We start from the raw sequence: 16,591 nt of genomic DNA on the forward strand, positions 1-16,591 counted from the left end.
TCATGAACTGAAGTTCAATTTCGATAGGCGAACAACAAGTGGCTACCTAGCTAATACTTACTCACAAGGATTCCTAAATCATTGCTAAGAATAGTGAAAATGACTCCAGTTTCTACTGGTTATTGTTTTCAGGCTGGTTGTATTGGTGCTAGCTAGGTTACCAAACTAAGCTAACTAGCTAGCTACCCCAGAAGTTGCGGTCGAACAAATAATGCTTTATTACCAACGCGGTATTGTAAACACATCGTTCGTGGCCTGGTGTTTTGCTTGTTTGCAGACTTTTTTTGTACCGCTTTGACAGTGCTACGGATAGTAGTGGTGGCGCTTGGCTTGCACATGCAAATTCAGAATACACAACATTCTATAATAGAAAGGTGTTATTTGACGCTTATTGAAGCTTATATAATGCGTCAAATAGTGATTGTGTTATTTGATGTGCAGCTTTTTTTGACACGCTGTTAGGTTCTAATTCTCAGAGTAAAACACTCAACTAACATTTATGAAAGCTTAACCAAGTTTATTCTGCCCAGAGGGTTAAAACAGCTGCATTCAGACAAAACATGTTTCAACAAGTTTTATATACACTCCAATTTAGGCACTCCTCTCCAATCCTTACATCTTTTATGGTCTGACAGGAAGAGGAAGTGATGGGGTATTAAACCATTGTTTCTCCCTTAAGGGGATATGACCTAACCTCAACCCCCTTGATGCTAACCCAAAGATCTCCACCCATATCCCCTATAGCAATCCTGTGACTTCCTCCCATCCACCCAACACATTCCAAAGCCATCTGGCTCCAACAGATAACTATTAACTTCTGATGTAAAAACCAGTCTCTATCGCTGCTCAGATACTCTACTGCTGAGTATAACAGTTCTAAGTTTAACCCAGAATCTTAACAACGCAAAGACCCAAACGGCGTTCCATAGTATGTGGTGAAGCTAATAGCAGTGACGCTATTACTGTGTAACTCCGGTAGGGCAACATCTGAACAATAGCGCACTTGGTAACGTTAGTGTGTACCGGTGCTCGACCAGTCGGCGAAAGCCAACATCACCCACTACAGGCAACGGTTGATTGTCATGGGCAATGAATTCCATTATCTTGGCGTTAATGGATTTCGCCTTTTGAGTTGTCTTGCTGAAATTTTCTTACTTGTTCAAATGACTGCTGGACTTGTTGACTGCTCGATCCACACAGCAGACATTTTGGGCTAGGTTAGGAATGCTGCGTTGCAGGTGTAGAGCAACATTTTACGTGGCGTCATTACGTCATGTACCTACGTTATATAGGTATGTACGGCAGCTTTGACATCGGTTTTTCACATCGGTGTTCATCTAGACATTGGGCCGATACCGATGTTGCCATTTTTAGCTAATATCGTCCGATTCCGATATGTTCACCAACATATAATGCATCCCTACTGTTAATTACACTGTTAGAAACAATACTAATCTTAAACTTGATTTTAAATGTATTTAAGCTGTTCTGTAGCCTTTGAAAGACTCTTTGAGACTTAACATGAACTCTTACTTCCTTTCAGGCTGTTTGAGGGCTCTTCCCCAAAGAAGAGGGAGAAACTTAAAACACTTTTGTGCTATTTTAGAAGTGTAATTGAGCAAAGTAAGTTTTTTTTGTATTATCAAATTATTGTTATGGCAATTATTTTATATTGGTTTCAAACCAAAAAGCATTGATGATTGAGTTAACTTTTTTTTGGTTTGTTTTATGTTTCAGAACCTACTGGACTTGTAACATTCACAAGAAAATGCTTGGATCGTCCTCCAAATTGGAAAAAGTAATGAACTTCATGTGGAATTACTGTCGATTTTTATTAAATGTATTTATTTTTATTTTATCCAGTAATTGTATGGATTTTATTCAAATAGGAACAAGGGGGAAAAATTGTTTACAGAATGTTGATCGAGCTAAAAAAAGGCCATTCGTTTTTTTTCTATGTTCCAGCTCTCAGAATCAGCTCACCAAGCTTCACATAACATGTGCAGGAACCATAGAAGACGACGGGCACGGCATGCTGCAGGTAAGATATACGGAAGAGTTGACATACAACTCTATATGACTAAATGTACGGGCTGTGTCCCAAATGGCACCCTATTCCCTATTTAGTGCACTAATTATTTATATTTATATATTTTTGTTGTTGTTGTTGTTTTGTTTACAAAGGCCCATAGGCCTCTGGTCAGAAGTAGTGGATGAAATATGGAATAAGGAGCTATTTTACATGCGCCCGTGTTGTGCCGAGAGAGCATGATTTAGTATTCTAGAAGCATCTCGGTGGAGAAGGAGTCTTATTGTACATTCCAGGGTTCTTCATTCTATATTCTAAGCCACACATCCAGCCTAGAGGGGCTCCCTGCCTTTCCCTTCTCTTTTTATATACTGTGATTGTCAATCACAGAGTCGACCTCGCACACGTACTCCTAGCTTTAACTCAGAATGCTTACTGCTACTGAACAGGTCCTTTTGGGAGCGCGGCACTGGGGTCGAGGCCCTGCACTCCCTCTGCTCTCTACCCAGTCCGTTCTACTCTCTCCCTGTCAGGCCGGCCCACTCTCCCTAGTCCCTTTCACCTTTTAGTTTGCCTGTGGAGGCTGTGGTTGCCAAGGGCTGACAGCTGATGGGTGACATGATCAGATTCAGCTAGGGCCTGGGCTCCCTGCCATCAGAGTGAAGGGGCTCTCTGGTGAGGAGGGGCTCTCTGACAGCCTGTCAAAGAAAGACAGCAGACTGTGTGTGCTGCATCCTGGGGCCCCTCCCACCACGCAACTGACTGACTGGGCCCCCCCCCACCACCCAACTGACTGACTGGGCCCCCCCCCACCACCCAACTGACTGACTGGGCCCCCCCCACCACCCAACTGACTGACTGGGCCCCACCCCCACCACCCAACTGACTAACTGGGCCCCCCCCCCCCCCACCACCCAACTGACTAACTGGGCCCCCCTCCCCACCACCCAACTGACTGACTGGGCCCCCCACCACCCACCTGACTGACTGGGCCCCCCCACCACCCACCTGACTGACTGGGCCCCCCACCACCACCCAACTGACTGACTGGGCCCCCTACCACCACCCAACTGACTGACTGGGCCCCCCCACCACCAACCAACTGACTGACTGGGCCCCCCCCCCCCCCCACCCACACTGTCTGACTGGCCCCCCACCACCACCCAACTGTCTGACTGGGCGCCCCCCCCCCACCACCCAACTGACTGACTGGGCCCCAACCCAACTGTCTGACTGGGGCCCTCCCCCCCCACCACCCAACTGGCTGACTGTCCCCCCCCACCACCCAACTGACTGACTGGGCCCCCCCCCCCACCCAACTGACTGACTGGGCCCCCCCCCCCACCCAACTGACTGACTGGGCCCCCCCACCACCACCCAACTGACTGACTGGGCCCCCCCCACCACCCAACTGTCTGACTGGGCCCCCCCACCACCCAACTGTCTGACTCGGCCCCCCCCACCACCCAACTGTCTGACTCGGCCCCCCCCACCACCCAACTGTCTGACTCGGCCCCCCCCCACCACCCAACTGACTGACTGGCCCCCCCCACCACCCAACTGTCTGACTGGGCCCCACCCCCCCCCCCCACCACCCAACTGACTGACTGGGCCCCCCCCCCCCCTTACCCAACTGTCTGACTGGGCCCCCCCACCACCCAACTGTCTGACTGGGCCCCCCCACCACCCAACTGACTGACTGGGCCCCCCCCCCCACCACCCAACTGACTGACTGGGGCCCCCCCACCACCCAACTGACTGACTGGGCCCCCCCCCCACCACCCAACTGGCTGACTGGGCCCCCCCCCCCACCCAACTGGCTGACTGGCCCCCCCCCGCTGTCCATTACTCTGTTCTGCTCCGCTGTCCATTACTCTGTTCTGCTCCGCTGTCCATTACTCTGTTCTGCTCCGCTGTCCATTACTCTGTTCTGCTCTGCTGTCCATTACTCTGTTCTGCTGTCCATTACTCTGTTCTGCTCTGCTGTCCATTACTCTGTTCTGCTCTGCTGTCCATTACTCTGTTCTGCTGTCCATTACTCTGTTCTGCTCCGCTGTCCATTACTCTGTTCTGCTGTCCATTACTCTGTTCTGCTCTGCTGTCCATTACTCTGTTCTGCTCTGCTGTCCATTACTCTGTTCTGCTCTGCTGTCCATTACTCTGTTCTGCTGTCCATTACTCTGTTCTGCTGTCCATTACTCTGTTCTGCTCCGCTGTCCATTACTCTGTTCTGCTCCGCTGTCCATTACTCTGTTCTGCTCCGCTGTCCATTACTCTGTTCTGCTCCGCTGTCCATTACTCTGTTCTGCTGTCCATTACTCTGTTCTGCTCTGCTGTCCATTACTCTGTTCTGCTGTCCATTACTCTGTTCTGCTCCGCTGTCCATTACTCTGTTCTGCTGTCCATTACTCTGTTCTGCTCTGCTGTCCATTACTCTGTTCTGCTCTGCTGTCCATTACTCTGTTCTGCTGTCCATTACTCTGTTCTGCTCCGCTGTCCATTACTCTGTTCTGCTGTCCATTACTCTGTTCTGCTCCGCTGTCCATTACTCTGTTCTGCTGTCTATTACTCTGTTCTGCTGTCCATTACTCTGTTCTGCTCCGCTGTCCATTACTCTGTTCTGCTCTGCTGTCCATTACTCTGTTCTGCTGTCCATTACTCTGCTCTGCTCCGCTGTTCCATTACTCTGCTCTGCTGTCCATTACTCTGTTCTGCTCTGCTGTCCATTACTCTGTTCTGCTCTGCTGTCCATTACTCTGTTCTGCTCTGCTGTCCATTACTCTGTTCTGCTCCGCTGTCCATTACTCTGTTCTGCTGTCCATTACTCTGTTCTGCTCTGCTGTCCATTACTCTGTTCTGTTCTGCTGTCCATTACTCTGTTCTGTTCTGCTGTCCATTACTCTGTTCTGTTCTGCTGTCCATTACTCTGTTCTGTTCTGCTGTCCATTACTCTGTTCTGTTCTGCTGTCCATTACTCTGTTCTGTTCTGCTGGCCATTACTCTGCTCTGCTGTCCATTACTCTGCTCTGCTGTCCATTACTCTGTTCTGCTCCGCTGTCCATTACTCTGTTCTGCTGTCCATTACTCTGTTCTGCTCCGCTGTCCATTACTCTGTTCTAGAGGTCGACCGATTATGATTTTTCAACGCCGATACCGATTATTGGAGGACCAAAAAAGCCGATACAGATTAATTGGCCAATTTCTTATATATTTTTTTTAAACTTATTTGTAATAATGACAATTACAACAATACTGAATGAACACTTTTTTTATTTTAACTTAATATAATACATCAATAAAATCAATTTAGCCTGAAATAAATAATGAAACGTTCAATTTGGTTTAAATAATGCAAAAACAAAGTGTTGGAGAAGAAAGTAAAAGTGCATTATGTGCCATGTAAAAAAGCTACCGTTTAAGTTCCTTGCTCAGAACATGAGAACGTAGGAAAGCTAGTGATTCCAGCTGTGGTGGTTGGTTATAAGAATTATGGGACTATTTATCTCTATACGAGTTGTATTTCATATACCTTTGACTATTGGATGTTCTTATAGGCACTTTAGTATTGCCAGTGTAACAGTATAGCTTCCGTCCCTCTCCTCGCTCCTACCTGGGCTCGAACCAGGAACACACCGACAACAGCCGCCCTCGAAGCATCGTTAACCATAAAAGCCGCGGCCCTTGCAGAGCAAGGGGAACAACTACTTCAAGGTCTCAGAGTGACGTCACCGATTGAAACGCTATTAGCGCTCACCCCGCTAACTAGCTAGCCATTTCACATGGGTTACACCAGCCTAATCTCGGGAGTTGATAGGCTTGAAGTCATAAACAGCTCAATGCTTGAAGCACAGCTTAGAGCTGCTTATGTACAGTATCCTAGGTACTGTACTCGGCTGTCTGATGTATCCTAGATACTGTACTCTGCTGTCTGATGTATCCTAGGTACTGTACTCGGCTGTCTGATGTATCCTAGATACTGTACTCGGCTGTCTGATGTATCCTAGGTACTGTACTCGGCTGTCTGATGTATCCTAGGTACTGTACTCGGCTGTCTGATGTATCCTAGGTACTGTACTCGGCTGTCTGATGTATCCTAGATACTGTACTCTGCTGTCTGATGTATCCTAGGTACTGTACTCGGCTGTCTGATGTATCCTAGGTACTGTACTCGGCTGTCTGATGTATCCTAGATACTGTACTCTGCTGTCTGATGTATCCTAGGTACTGTACTCGGCTGTCTTCTTCATGTGTGCGCTGCCCTGCTCTCTCTCTCTGCAGGTGGACTTTGCCAACCGGTTTGTGGGCGGAGGAGTCACCGGATCAGGTCTGGTTCAGGAAGAGATTCGCTTCCTGATTAACCCTGAACTCATCGTCTCTCGCCTCTTCACTGAAGCCCTGCTGCAAAATGAGTGTCTCATCATCACAGGTCAGACAATCCCCACTAGTGTCTTCCCTAATAACCATACAGAAATAAAACATCCCAGAAATGTTCATTAGGCATAACAAAAAGCTTATTTCTCTCAAATGTTGTGCACACATTGGTGTACATCCCTGAAAGTGAGCATTTTTCCTTTGTCGAGATAATCCATCCACCTGACAGGTGTGACATATCAAGGAGCTGATGAAACAGCATGATCATTACACAGGTGCACCTTGTGCTGGGGACAATAAAAGGCCACTTTAAATGTGCAGTTTTGTCACACAACACAATGCCACAGACGTCTGGTGTTTTGAGGGAGATTGCAATTGGCATGCTGACCGCAGGAATGTCCACCAGAGCTGTTGCCAGAGAAGTGTCCCATGGTGGAGGTGGGGTTATGGTATGGGCAGGCATAAGCTACAGACAACAAACACAATTGCATTTTATCGATGGCATTTTGAATGCACAGAGATACCGTGACAAGATCCTGAGGCCCATTCTTTTTTTTTTTAAGGTATTTGTGACCAATAAATGCATATCTGTATTCCCAGTCATGTGAAATCCATAGATTAGGACCTAATGAATTTATTTCAATTCACTGATTTCCTCATATGAACTGTAACTGTTTCATGCGTTGATATTTGTGTTCGGTATATTTTGGTGGACAAGAATCTGTTGAGAATCTGAGAGAGCAGAGCCACATAGACATTGTATCTATATTTGTCTGGCTAGTGTACTGTGTAATGCTGTGGACACTGGACCCCTCATCTGGAGTAAATAAGACCAGAATATACGACGGGTAACTCGCAGCAGGGTTGCTGTAAATAACAGAACCCTTCAGTCCAACCTGTCAGGTACCTCTTACAGTACCAGTCAGCAGGACCTACTGCTGTGACAATCACTTCCTGGAGTTGTCAACCTCTCCCTGTTATTTCCTCTGATTGGCTCTTCCCGAGATCGGCCCAATCAGTGGCTGGTTAGTGGTTAGTAGTAGATAGGACTGTTGATTGCTCAGTCTGTCTGTGTCTGGGGTAATTACTGGTGCTTGAACTTTATAGCCTTGATGGACAAATAAATTAACAAACAAACAAGGATTTATTTACCAGTAAGGAAGTTACAATCAATATATCCATGTTTATAAGGCGTTGCTCAACTTGCCACACAAGCTTTATTATTTTGAATCTGAACATTCATATTTTTGAACAAAGGAAACCGAACGGAAATACAGTGAGCGCTCCAAAAGCATTGGGACAGTGACACCTTTGTTTTTGTTTTGCCTCTGTACTCCAGCACTTTGGATTTGAAATGATACAACGGCTATGAAGTTAATGTGTAGACTGTCAGCTGTAATTTTAGGGTATGTTCATTCATACTGGGTGAACCGTTTGAGAGTTACAGCACTTCTTGTACATAGTCCCCCCCCCCCCCCATCTGAGGGGACCAAAAGTATTGGGACAAATTCACTTATGTGTATTAAAAGTAGTCTAACATTTAGTATTTGGTCCCATATTCCTAGCATGCAATGATTACATCAAGCTTGTGATTCTTTTGGATGCATCAGCTGTTCATTTTGCTTGTGTTTCAGATCATTTGCTACCCAATAGAAATTAATGGTACATAATTAGTGTTATTTTGGAGTCACTTTTTTTATTGTAAATAGGAATAGAATGTTTCTAAACACTTCTACATTAATGTGGATGCTACCATGGTAACGGATAGTTCTGAGTGAATCGTGAGTAATGATGAGTGGGAAAGTTCAATACATCTCTGCAGCTTGACAAAGAGTTTATAAGGGGAGTCGTGTCTGAATGCGTTTTTGGATAACTGAAGTGAATTGAAAGGCTGCATGCAAGGACAAAAGGTGACTAGCGCTCTCTCTCTCTCTTCAGCCTAGTGAACTCTGGCAGAGATGCGTTTTAGCCCCGGGCGCACACTGGCTGTCTGAACGAGCCCACCGAATCTCATCTCGGGCCTGCTTAAGCAAGCGTTAAGATGGAATAGTAAGTTAGTTGAATGAAAATAGTATGATCAGAAAGGCAGATTTTTTTTTTTAAATGTATTTTTATGGCACAGAGTTTCACTCCTATTTAAGTCAGTGAGAGCACAGATTCTGTCAGTTATTTTAAATCACCTTTTAGACTGAAACATCATTTTTAAATATATGGGTTTTTTTTTAAATATTTTTATTTTGGCTTTGTCCAGAAATACAGTAGGACCAAAACATTACAGCACTGGCTTTAATGTCAACGATAAGGGCTCCATATATATTTCTTAAATATATGGTTTGAAATTTGCAGCAGCTAGAAGCACCGTCTGTTACTTTGCAGACTGATTTCATAGCTCTTCAGAGATGTGAACCTGCCTGTCCCAACACGGAGAGGAGAGGGATGACTGCTGTGGTTAGTGAGTTGTTGACAAAGGAGAGAGGGATTCTGCCTAAGGTGTGTACGTGTGTAGGCTGATTTGTGAGGCTGCCTGGTTGATACCACGCTGCGAAGATTCCCTTCTCTCTCTTCATCAGCCACTTCTCAACAGGCAGGCACAATCAGCTTACAAACACGTAGACACACAAACACTCTGTCTACACCAGTGTTTTCCAAACTAGGTCCTCTCGACCCCAAAGGGGGTGCACGTTTTGTTTTTTTTCCCTAGCACTACACAGCTGATTCATAATCAATAATCAACTAATCATCAAGCTTGTCTACATCTCCCCTTTCTTAAAAAAGACACTGTTGTAAAAAGACAATTTGTTGAATTAAAATAAATATATATATAATAATATGTATGTATGTATGTATGTATGTATGTATGTATGTATGTATGTATGTATGTATACTACAAGGTATACCTTGTATACTATAAGGGTACATACAGTGAAATGCTGCAAACATATCACCAACCCTCCTGTATGTATCTGCCTGTATCTTAAAGGGTAGGAAGCATGAGTTTTACTCACCAGTATAACAACACAGTGTGGTCAAAGACCAGGTAACTTAGTTGTTGTAGTTGTAGGTTATTGCCTATTTATTCACTTATTTCCAGATATCTCCTAAACTACCCACAATGCACTATTTCTCAACATTATATGGAGGATCTATTCTGTGCTACTGAGTTCATATGCTAGCTCGATGGCTAACGTTAGCCACTAAGCATGTAATTACATTCCAGACACAACTGTTGGTGGGAGTGAGCTACAATCCACCAATCCCAGGAAGTGTTACGTAAAACAAGGAGCATGGGCGGCCATGCAGCATGCTTTTTCACGGACTTTGTAGCTGTGGTATCTAGTGGGTACCTGTTAGCACAGCAGACTATGGTGCCTTCTTGCCGTGGGCTCCAAACGAAAGACAAAATCATACCTGCTCTAATTGTGTAGCACCTCGTCTGTTCTCCTTTTTGTTTTGTCAACTTTTCGGCATGTTCTCTGTGAAGTAAGCTACGTGTGTTTTTGTTACTTTTTCTACCTTGGCTAGCACACTAGCTGACTGACATCTGGAATCTAACTATTTTTGAATTCCCTGACTCTCCATCGGCCAGTGACGCATCCGCCTCCCCCTAGCTTTGATAACTAACTCAGTCTGCGTGCTTTAAAAAGTTTTGCCGTCAATAAATCTGGCCCTGCTCTCTCATTGCTTTGATCTGTGGTTATGTTTTAGTAGTTCAAGCTGGTCTCCAGTAGTTGGGCTCTAGCTTGTCGACCATAACCGTGGTGGTTGGCTAGGCTAGTAGTCAGTTGGCTAAATAGCTAACGTTAGCTGGATAGCTAGCTTGCTGGCTAAGATTACTGCATATAGCTAACATCCTTTGATAACTGGTTTGATGGTGTTATGTATTTCCAAAACGTTGGTTTACTTTAATGTAGCTGTAAGCTAGGTGTTGATTAGCAACTGGCTGACTCATGTAGTGCTAACGTAACGTTAGAAGTCTAGTAGGGCAAATGTTAGCAGGCTAATTGGCTAGCAACCTTGCAAGTTGATTTGTAACGATACATTCATAAAGTTTTTGCTTGTAAGTCGGCAGAACTGTTTTGTTTTTTTAAACCAGTAGTCATGAGTACTAATTATTTGGTTTAATTTGAAGGTATACATGTGAAATTATTTCTGTTGGGAGTTTTACATTCTAGGAAATAGACTTAGGCTCACAGTACATCATCTCCCGGAAAAACTTTTTCCGACATGACTTTGTCACTGTTCTAAATTCTGATCCGTTTTTATGTAATAACTCCTCAAATAGAAAAGAGAGACGTAAACTTTGCATTGAGACTTTTGATGTGTATACTAATGCAAATCCATAATGTTAGTCGTAGTAACATTTCTGCTAGCTACCCTGTAACGCCACACAGGTTAGTTTTCTCAGAGTGAGTTTGCAGCCCTGTTCTGCGTCACGTCATTCCTGGTCAGCAGGATAGCCATCGGTGAATCATCTGCTTTCCCCTGTCACAGTACAGCCCTGCCAGGCAATCAAGGCAAATTCAATTAGGCCTGGGCACTTTGGCAAATTTCAATGGGGGAGGTAATATCCATTAAACCCCCCCCCCCCCCCCCCCCCCCATGTCAAGACGTATCACGGGGGAATATGATTTAATATCACCGGCCCGGCCGTCCGGCCAGCAATGATACAACTTGGGGGGGGGGACAAAATGCTGCTGGTGGCCATTGCACAGGAAAGGTTTAATAAAGATGATGGAATGGGAGAGTCCATTAGCGGAACAGGGTCTTCGGCAGGTCTTTCTGCTCTGAGGTCATGAATTCTAGTACTGCTGTAATAACATTAAGTGATTTAAGTGGGGAGGGGAAAGAGGAGAGGGGAGGGAGGTAGGTAGGGGAAAGGGGAGGGAGGGGAAAGAAGGGAGGGAGGGATGAGGGGAAAGGGGAGGGAGGGAGTGAGTAGAGAGGCGAAAAGGAGGGAGGAGAAAAGGAAGGGGAGGGAGAGGGGAGAGGCTAGTGGAGGAGGGGAGAGGAGGGGAGAGGCTAGTGGAGGAGGGGAGAGGATTGGAGAGGCTAGTGGAGGAGGGGAGAGGAGGGGAGAGGCTAGTGGAGGAGGGGAGAGGCTAGTGGAGGGGGGAGAGGCTAGTGGAGGGGGGAGAGGAGGGGAGAGGCTAGTGGAGGAGGGGAGAGCCTAGTGGAGGGGGGAGAGGAGGGGAGAGGCTAGTGGAGGAGGGGAGAGGCTAGTGGAGGAGGGGAGAGGCTAGTGGAGGAGGGGAGAGGCTAGTGGAGGAGGGGAGAGGCTAGTGGAGGGGGGAGAGGCTAGTGGAGGGGGGAGAGGCTAGGAGAGGGGGGAGGAGGGAGGCTAGTGTAGGGGGGAGAGGCTAGTGGAGGGGGAGAGGCTAGTGGAGGGGGGAGAGGAGGGGAGAGGCTAGTGGAGGAGGGGAGAGGCTAGTGGAGGGGGGAGAGGCTAGGAGAGGAGGGGAGAGGCTAGTGGAGGGGGGAGGAGGGAGGCTAGTGGAGGGGAGAGGCTAGTGTAGGGGGGAGAGGCTAGGAGAGGAGGGGAGAGGCTAGTGGAGGGGGGAGAGGCTAGTGGAGGGGGGAGAGGCTAGTGGAGGGGGGAGAGGAGGGGAGAGGCTAGTGGAGGAGGGGAGAGGCTAGTGGAGGGGGGAGAGGCTAGTGGAGGGGGGAGAGGCTAGGAGAGGAGGGGAGAGGCTAGTGGAGGGGGGAGGAGGGAGGCTAGTGGAGGGGAGAGGCTAGTGTAGGGGGGAGAGGCTAGGAGAGGAGGGGAGAGGCTAGTGGAGGGGGGAGAGGCTAGTGGAGGAGGGGAGAGGCTAGTGGAGGGGGGAGAGGCTAGTGGAGGGGGGAGAGGCTAGTGGAGGGGGGAGAGGCTAGTGGAGGGGGGAGAGGCTAGTGGAGGGGGAGGAGAGAGAGGCTAGTGGAGGGGAGAGGCTAGTGGAGGAGGGATGAGGTAGGCTAGTGGAGGGGAGAGTGGATCTGTGCGGGGTGGGGACAAGGAGTGGTGAGGAGGGAGGCTGAAGGTTACTCCTCTCTGAGAGGTGACCTGTCCTCCCTCTGTCCCTGGCTGGCTGGCGGAGAGTGTTAGAATGCTGATTGGCTGGCTGGTTGAGAGGGTTAGAATGCTGATTGGTGGCTGGTCGAGAGGGTTAGAATGCTCATTGGCTGGCTGGTGGAGAGTGTTAGAATGCTGATTGGGTGGCTGGTGGAGAGGGTTGGAATGCTGATTGGGTGGCTGGTGGAGAGGGTTGGAATGCTGATTGGGTGGCTGGTGGAGAGGGTTAGAATGCTGATTGGGTGGCTGGTGGAGAGGGTTAGAATGCTGATTGGGTGGCTGGTGGAGAGGGTTAGAATGCTGATTGGGTGGCTGGTGGAGAGGGTTAGAATGCTGATTGGGTGGCTGGTGGAGAGGGTTAGAATGCTGATTGGGTGGCTGGTGGAGAGGGTTAGAATGCTGATTGGGTGGCTGGTGGAGAGGGTTAGAATGCTGATTGGGTGGCTGGTGGAGAGGGTTAGAATGCTGATTGGGTGGCTGGTGGAGAGGGTTAGAATGCTGATTGGGTGGCTGGTGGAGAGGGTTAGAATGCTGATTGGGTGGCTGGTGGAGAGGGTTAGAATGCTGATTGGGTGGCTGGTGGAGAGGGTTAGAATGCTGATTGGGTGGCTGGTGGAGAGGGTTAGAATGCTGATTGGGTGGCTGGTGGAGAGGGTTAGAATGCTGATTGGGTGGGCGGCGCTAGAAAACTCTAGGTGCTTGTGAGTTCCTGGAAGGAGTGTCCCACTTCCACAGCGTTCACTGATATGGCCTGGGTGGTGTGCCACTTCCACAGCGTTCACTGATATGGCCTGGGTGGTGTGCCACTTCCACAGCGTTCACTGATATGGCCTGGGTGGTGTGCCACTTCCACAGCGTTCACTGATATGGCCTGGGTGGTGTGCCACTTCCACAGCGTTCACTGATATGGCCTGGGTGGTGTGCCACTTCCACAGCGTTCACTGCTGTGGCCTGGGTGGTGTGCCAAATGGCAACCTATAGGGAATACAGTGCCATTATTATAGACTGAGTGTACAAAACATTAGGAACGCCTTCCTAATATTGAGTTGCATCCCCTTTGGCCCTCAGAACAGCCTCAATTTGTTGGGTGTATGGATGACAGTAACCTCTCGAGGGAAATCATCACCACTTGCCCAGTTGTTCTTTGACAAAGCTGCAGATTTAATTTGTTTCTGACCTTTCTCTGCTGCCCAACTGACCAGTCCTCAACAAATTAGAGACAGAAACAATTAATGCTGAGACCTGGCATATTAATGCCTCAAAGCGTTGGCGTGAATGAATGTCCTAATCATCAGTCAGTCCAGGCCCTCTGGTCTGGTCTGTGGTCTATCAAAATGATCTTTCAGATTTTAAACAACTTTTTGTGGCTATAACAGAGGGAAACGACTGGCTTTATAAAGACTTAGTCTTGCTCTGGTGAAATGGATCAAATGCCAACCATTGGCTTTCCAGAGAATCCAAACATTTGTTTTGTCTGAATAAGAACCTTTGGTCGTCCTCTTCCAAGGATCTACTCTGGCAATATCACTTCCCCTTTCAATGGACAGTGTTAGTCTTCCAAGGATCTGCTCTGTCAATATCACTTCCCCTTTCAATGGACGGTGTTACAGTCAGTCAGACGGACACTGTTTATCATTATAGACGGTGTTACAGTCAGTCAGACGGACACTGTTTATCATTATAGACGGTGTTACAGTCAGTCAGACGGACACTGTTTATCATTATAGACGGTGTTACAGTCAGTCAGACACTGTTTATCATTATAGACGGTGTTACAGTCAGTCAGTCAGACACTGTTTATCATTATAGACGGTGTTACAGTCAGTCAGACGGACACTGTTTATCATTATAGACGGTGTTACAGTCAGTCAGACACTGTTTATCATTATAGACGGTGTTTCAGTCAGTCAGTCAGACACTGTTTATCATTATAGACGGTGTTACAGTCAGACGGACACTGTTTATCATTATGGACGGTGTTACAGTCAGTCAGTCACTGTTTATCATTATAGACGGTGTTTCAGTCAGTCAGTCAGACACTGTTTATCATTATAGACGGTGTTACAGTCAGTCAGACACTGTTTATCATTATAGACGGTGTTTCAGTCAGTCAGTCAGACGGACACTGTTTATCATTATAGACGGTGTTAGTCAGTCAGACGGACACTGTTTATCATTATCGACGGTGTTAGTCAGTCAGACACTGTTTATCATTATAGACGGTGTTACAGTCAGTCAGACGGACACTGTTTATCATTATAGACGGTGTTACAGTCAGTCAGACGGACACTGTTTATCATTATAAACGGTGTTACAGTCAGTCAGTCAGTCAGTCAGACACTGTTTATCATTATAGACGGTGTTACTGTCAGTCAGTCAGACACTGTTTATCATTATAGACGGTGTTACAGTCAGTCAGACACTGTTTATCATTATAGACGGTGTTACAGTCAGACGGACACTGTTTATCATTATAGACGGTGTTACAGTCAGTCAGACACTGTTTATCATTATAGACGGTGTTACAGTCAGTCAGACACTGTTTATCATTATAGACGGTGTTACAGTCAGTCAGACGGACACTGTTTATCATTATAGACGGTGTTACAGTCAGTCAGACGGACACTGTTTATCATTATAGACGTTGTTACAGTCAGTCAGACACTGTTTATCATTATAGACGGTGTTACAGTCAGTCAGTCAGACACTGTTTATCATTATAGACGGTGTTACAGTCAGACGGACACTGTTTATCATTATAGACGGTGTTACAGTCAGTCAGTCAGACACTGTTTATCATTATAGACGTTGTTACAGTCAGTCGGACACTGTTTATCATTATAGACGGTGTTACAGTCAGTCGGACACTGTTTATCATTATAGACGGTGTTACAGTCAGTCAGTCGGACACTGTTTATCATTATAGACGGTGTTACAGTCAGACGGACACTGTTTATCATTATAGACGGTGTTACAGTCAGTCGGACACTGTTTATCATTATAGACGGTGTTACAGTCAGTCAGACACTGTTTATCATTATAGACGGTGTTAGTCAGTCAGACGGACACTGTTTATCATTATCGACGGTGTTAGTCAGTCAGACACTGTTTATCATTATAGACGGTGTTACAGTCAGTCAGACGGACACTGTTTATCATTATAGACGGTGTTAGTCAGTCAGACGGACACTGTTTATCATTATCGACGGTGTTAGTCAGTCAGACACTGTTTATCATTATAGACGGTGTTACAGTCAGTCAGACGGACACTGTTTATCATTATAGACGGTGTTAGTCAGTCAGACGGACACTGTTTATCATTATAGACGGTGTTAGTCAGTCAGTCAGACACTGTTTATCATTATAGACGGTGTTACAGTCAGTCAGACACTGTTTATCATTATAGACGGTGTTACAGTCAGTCAGACGGACACTGTTTATCATTATAGACGGTGTTACAGTCAGTCAGTCGGACACTGTTTATCATTATAGACGGTGTTACAGTCAGTCAGACGGACACTGTTTATCATTATAGACGGTGTTACAGTCAGTCAGACGGACACTGTTTATCATTATAGACGTTGTTACAGTCAGTCAGACACTGTTTATCATTATAGACGGTGTTACAGTCAGTCAGTCAGACACTGTTTATCATTATAGACGTTGTTACAGTCAGTCGGACACTGTTTATCATTATAGACGGTGTTACAGTCAGTCGGACACTGTTTATCATTATAGACGGTGTTACAGTCAGTCAGTCGGACACTGTTTATCATTATAGACGGTGTTACAGTCAGACGGACACTGTTTATCATTATAGACGGTGTTACAGTCAGTCGGACACTGTTTATCATTATAGACGGTGTTACAGTCAGTCAGACACTGTTTATCATTATAGACGGTGTTAGTCAGTCAGACGGACACTGTTTATCATTATCGACGGTGTTAGTCAGTCAGACACTGTTTATCATTATAGACGGTGTTACAGTCAGTCAGACGGACACTGTTTATCATTATAGACGGTGTTACAGTCAGTCAGACACTGTTTATCATTATAGACGGTGTTACAGTCAGTCAGACACTGTTTATCATTATAGACGGTGTTACAGTCAGACAGACACTGTTTATCATTATAGACGGTGTTA

The 16,591-nt window shown here is 46.4% G+C and overlaps 1 protein-coding gene across 2 annotated transcripts in view; it reads left to right on the top strand.

Moving 5' to 3' along the window:
* Nucleotides 1–16,591, top strand: part of LOC106589925 (poly(ADP-ribose) glycohydrolase) — a 109,239-nt gene that overhangs the window by 59,101 nt on the left and 33,547 nt on the right. For both annotated transcript variants that reach the window (XM_014180372.3, XM_014180373.3), the window contains 4 exons: nt 1,544–1,623; nt 1,738–1,798; nt 1,966–2,041; nt 6,308–6,455. In XM_014180372.3, coding sequence (XP_014035847.1) covers nt 1,544–1,623; nt 1,738–1,798; nt 1,966–2,041; nt 6,308–6,455 — 365 coding nt within the window. The remainder of the gene's footprint in view (nt 1–1,543; nt 1,624–1,737; nt 1,799–1,965; nt 2,042–6,307; nt 6,456–16,591) is intronic.

This window comes from Salmo salar, chromosome 28 (genome assembly GCF_965601325.2).
Source record: "Salmo salar chromosome 28, fSalSal1, whole genome shotgun sequence".
NCBI classification, from domain to species: domain Eukaryota; kingdom Metazoa; phylum Chordata; class Actinopteri; order Salmoniformes; family Salmonidae; genus Salmo; species Salmo salar.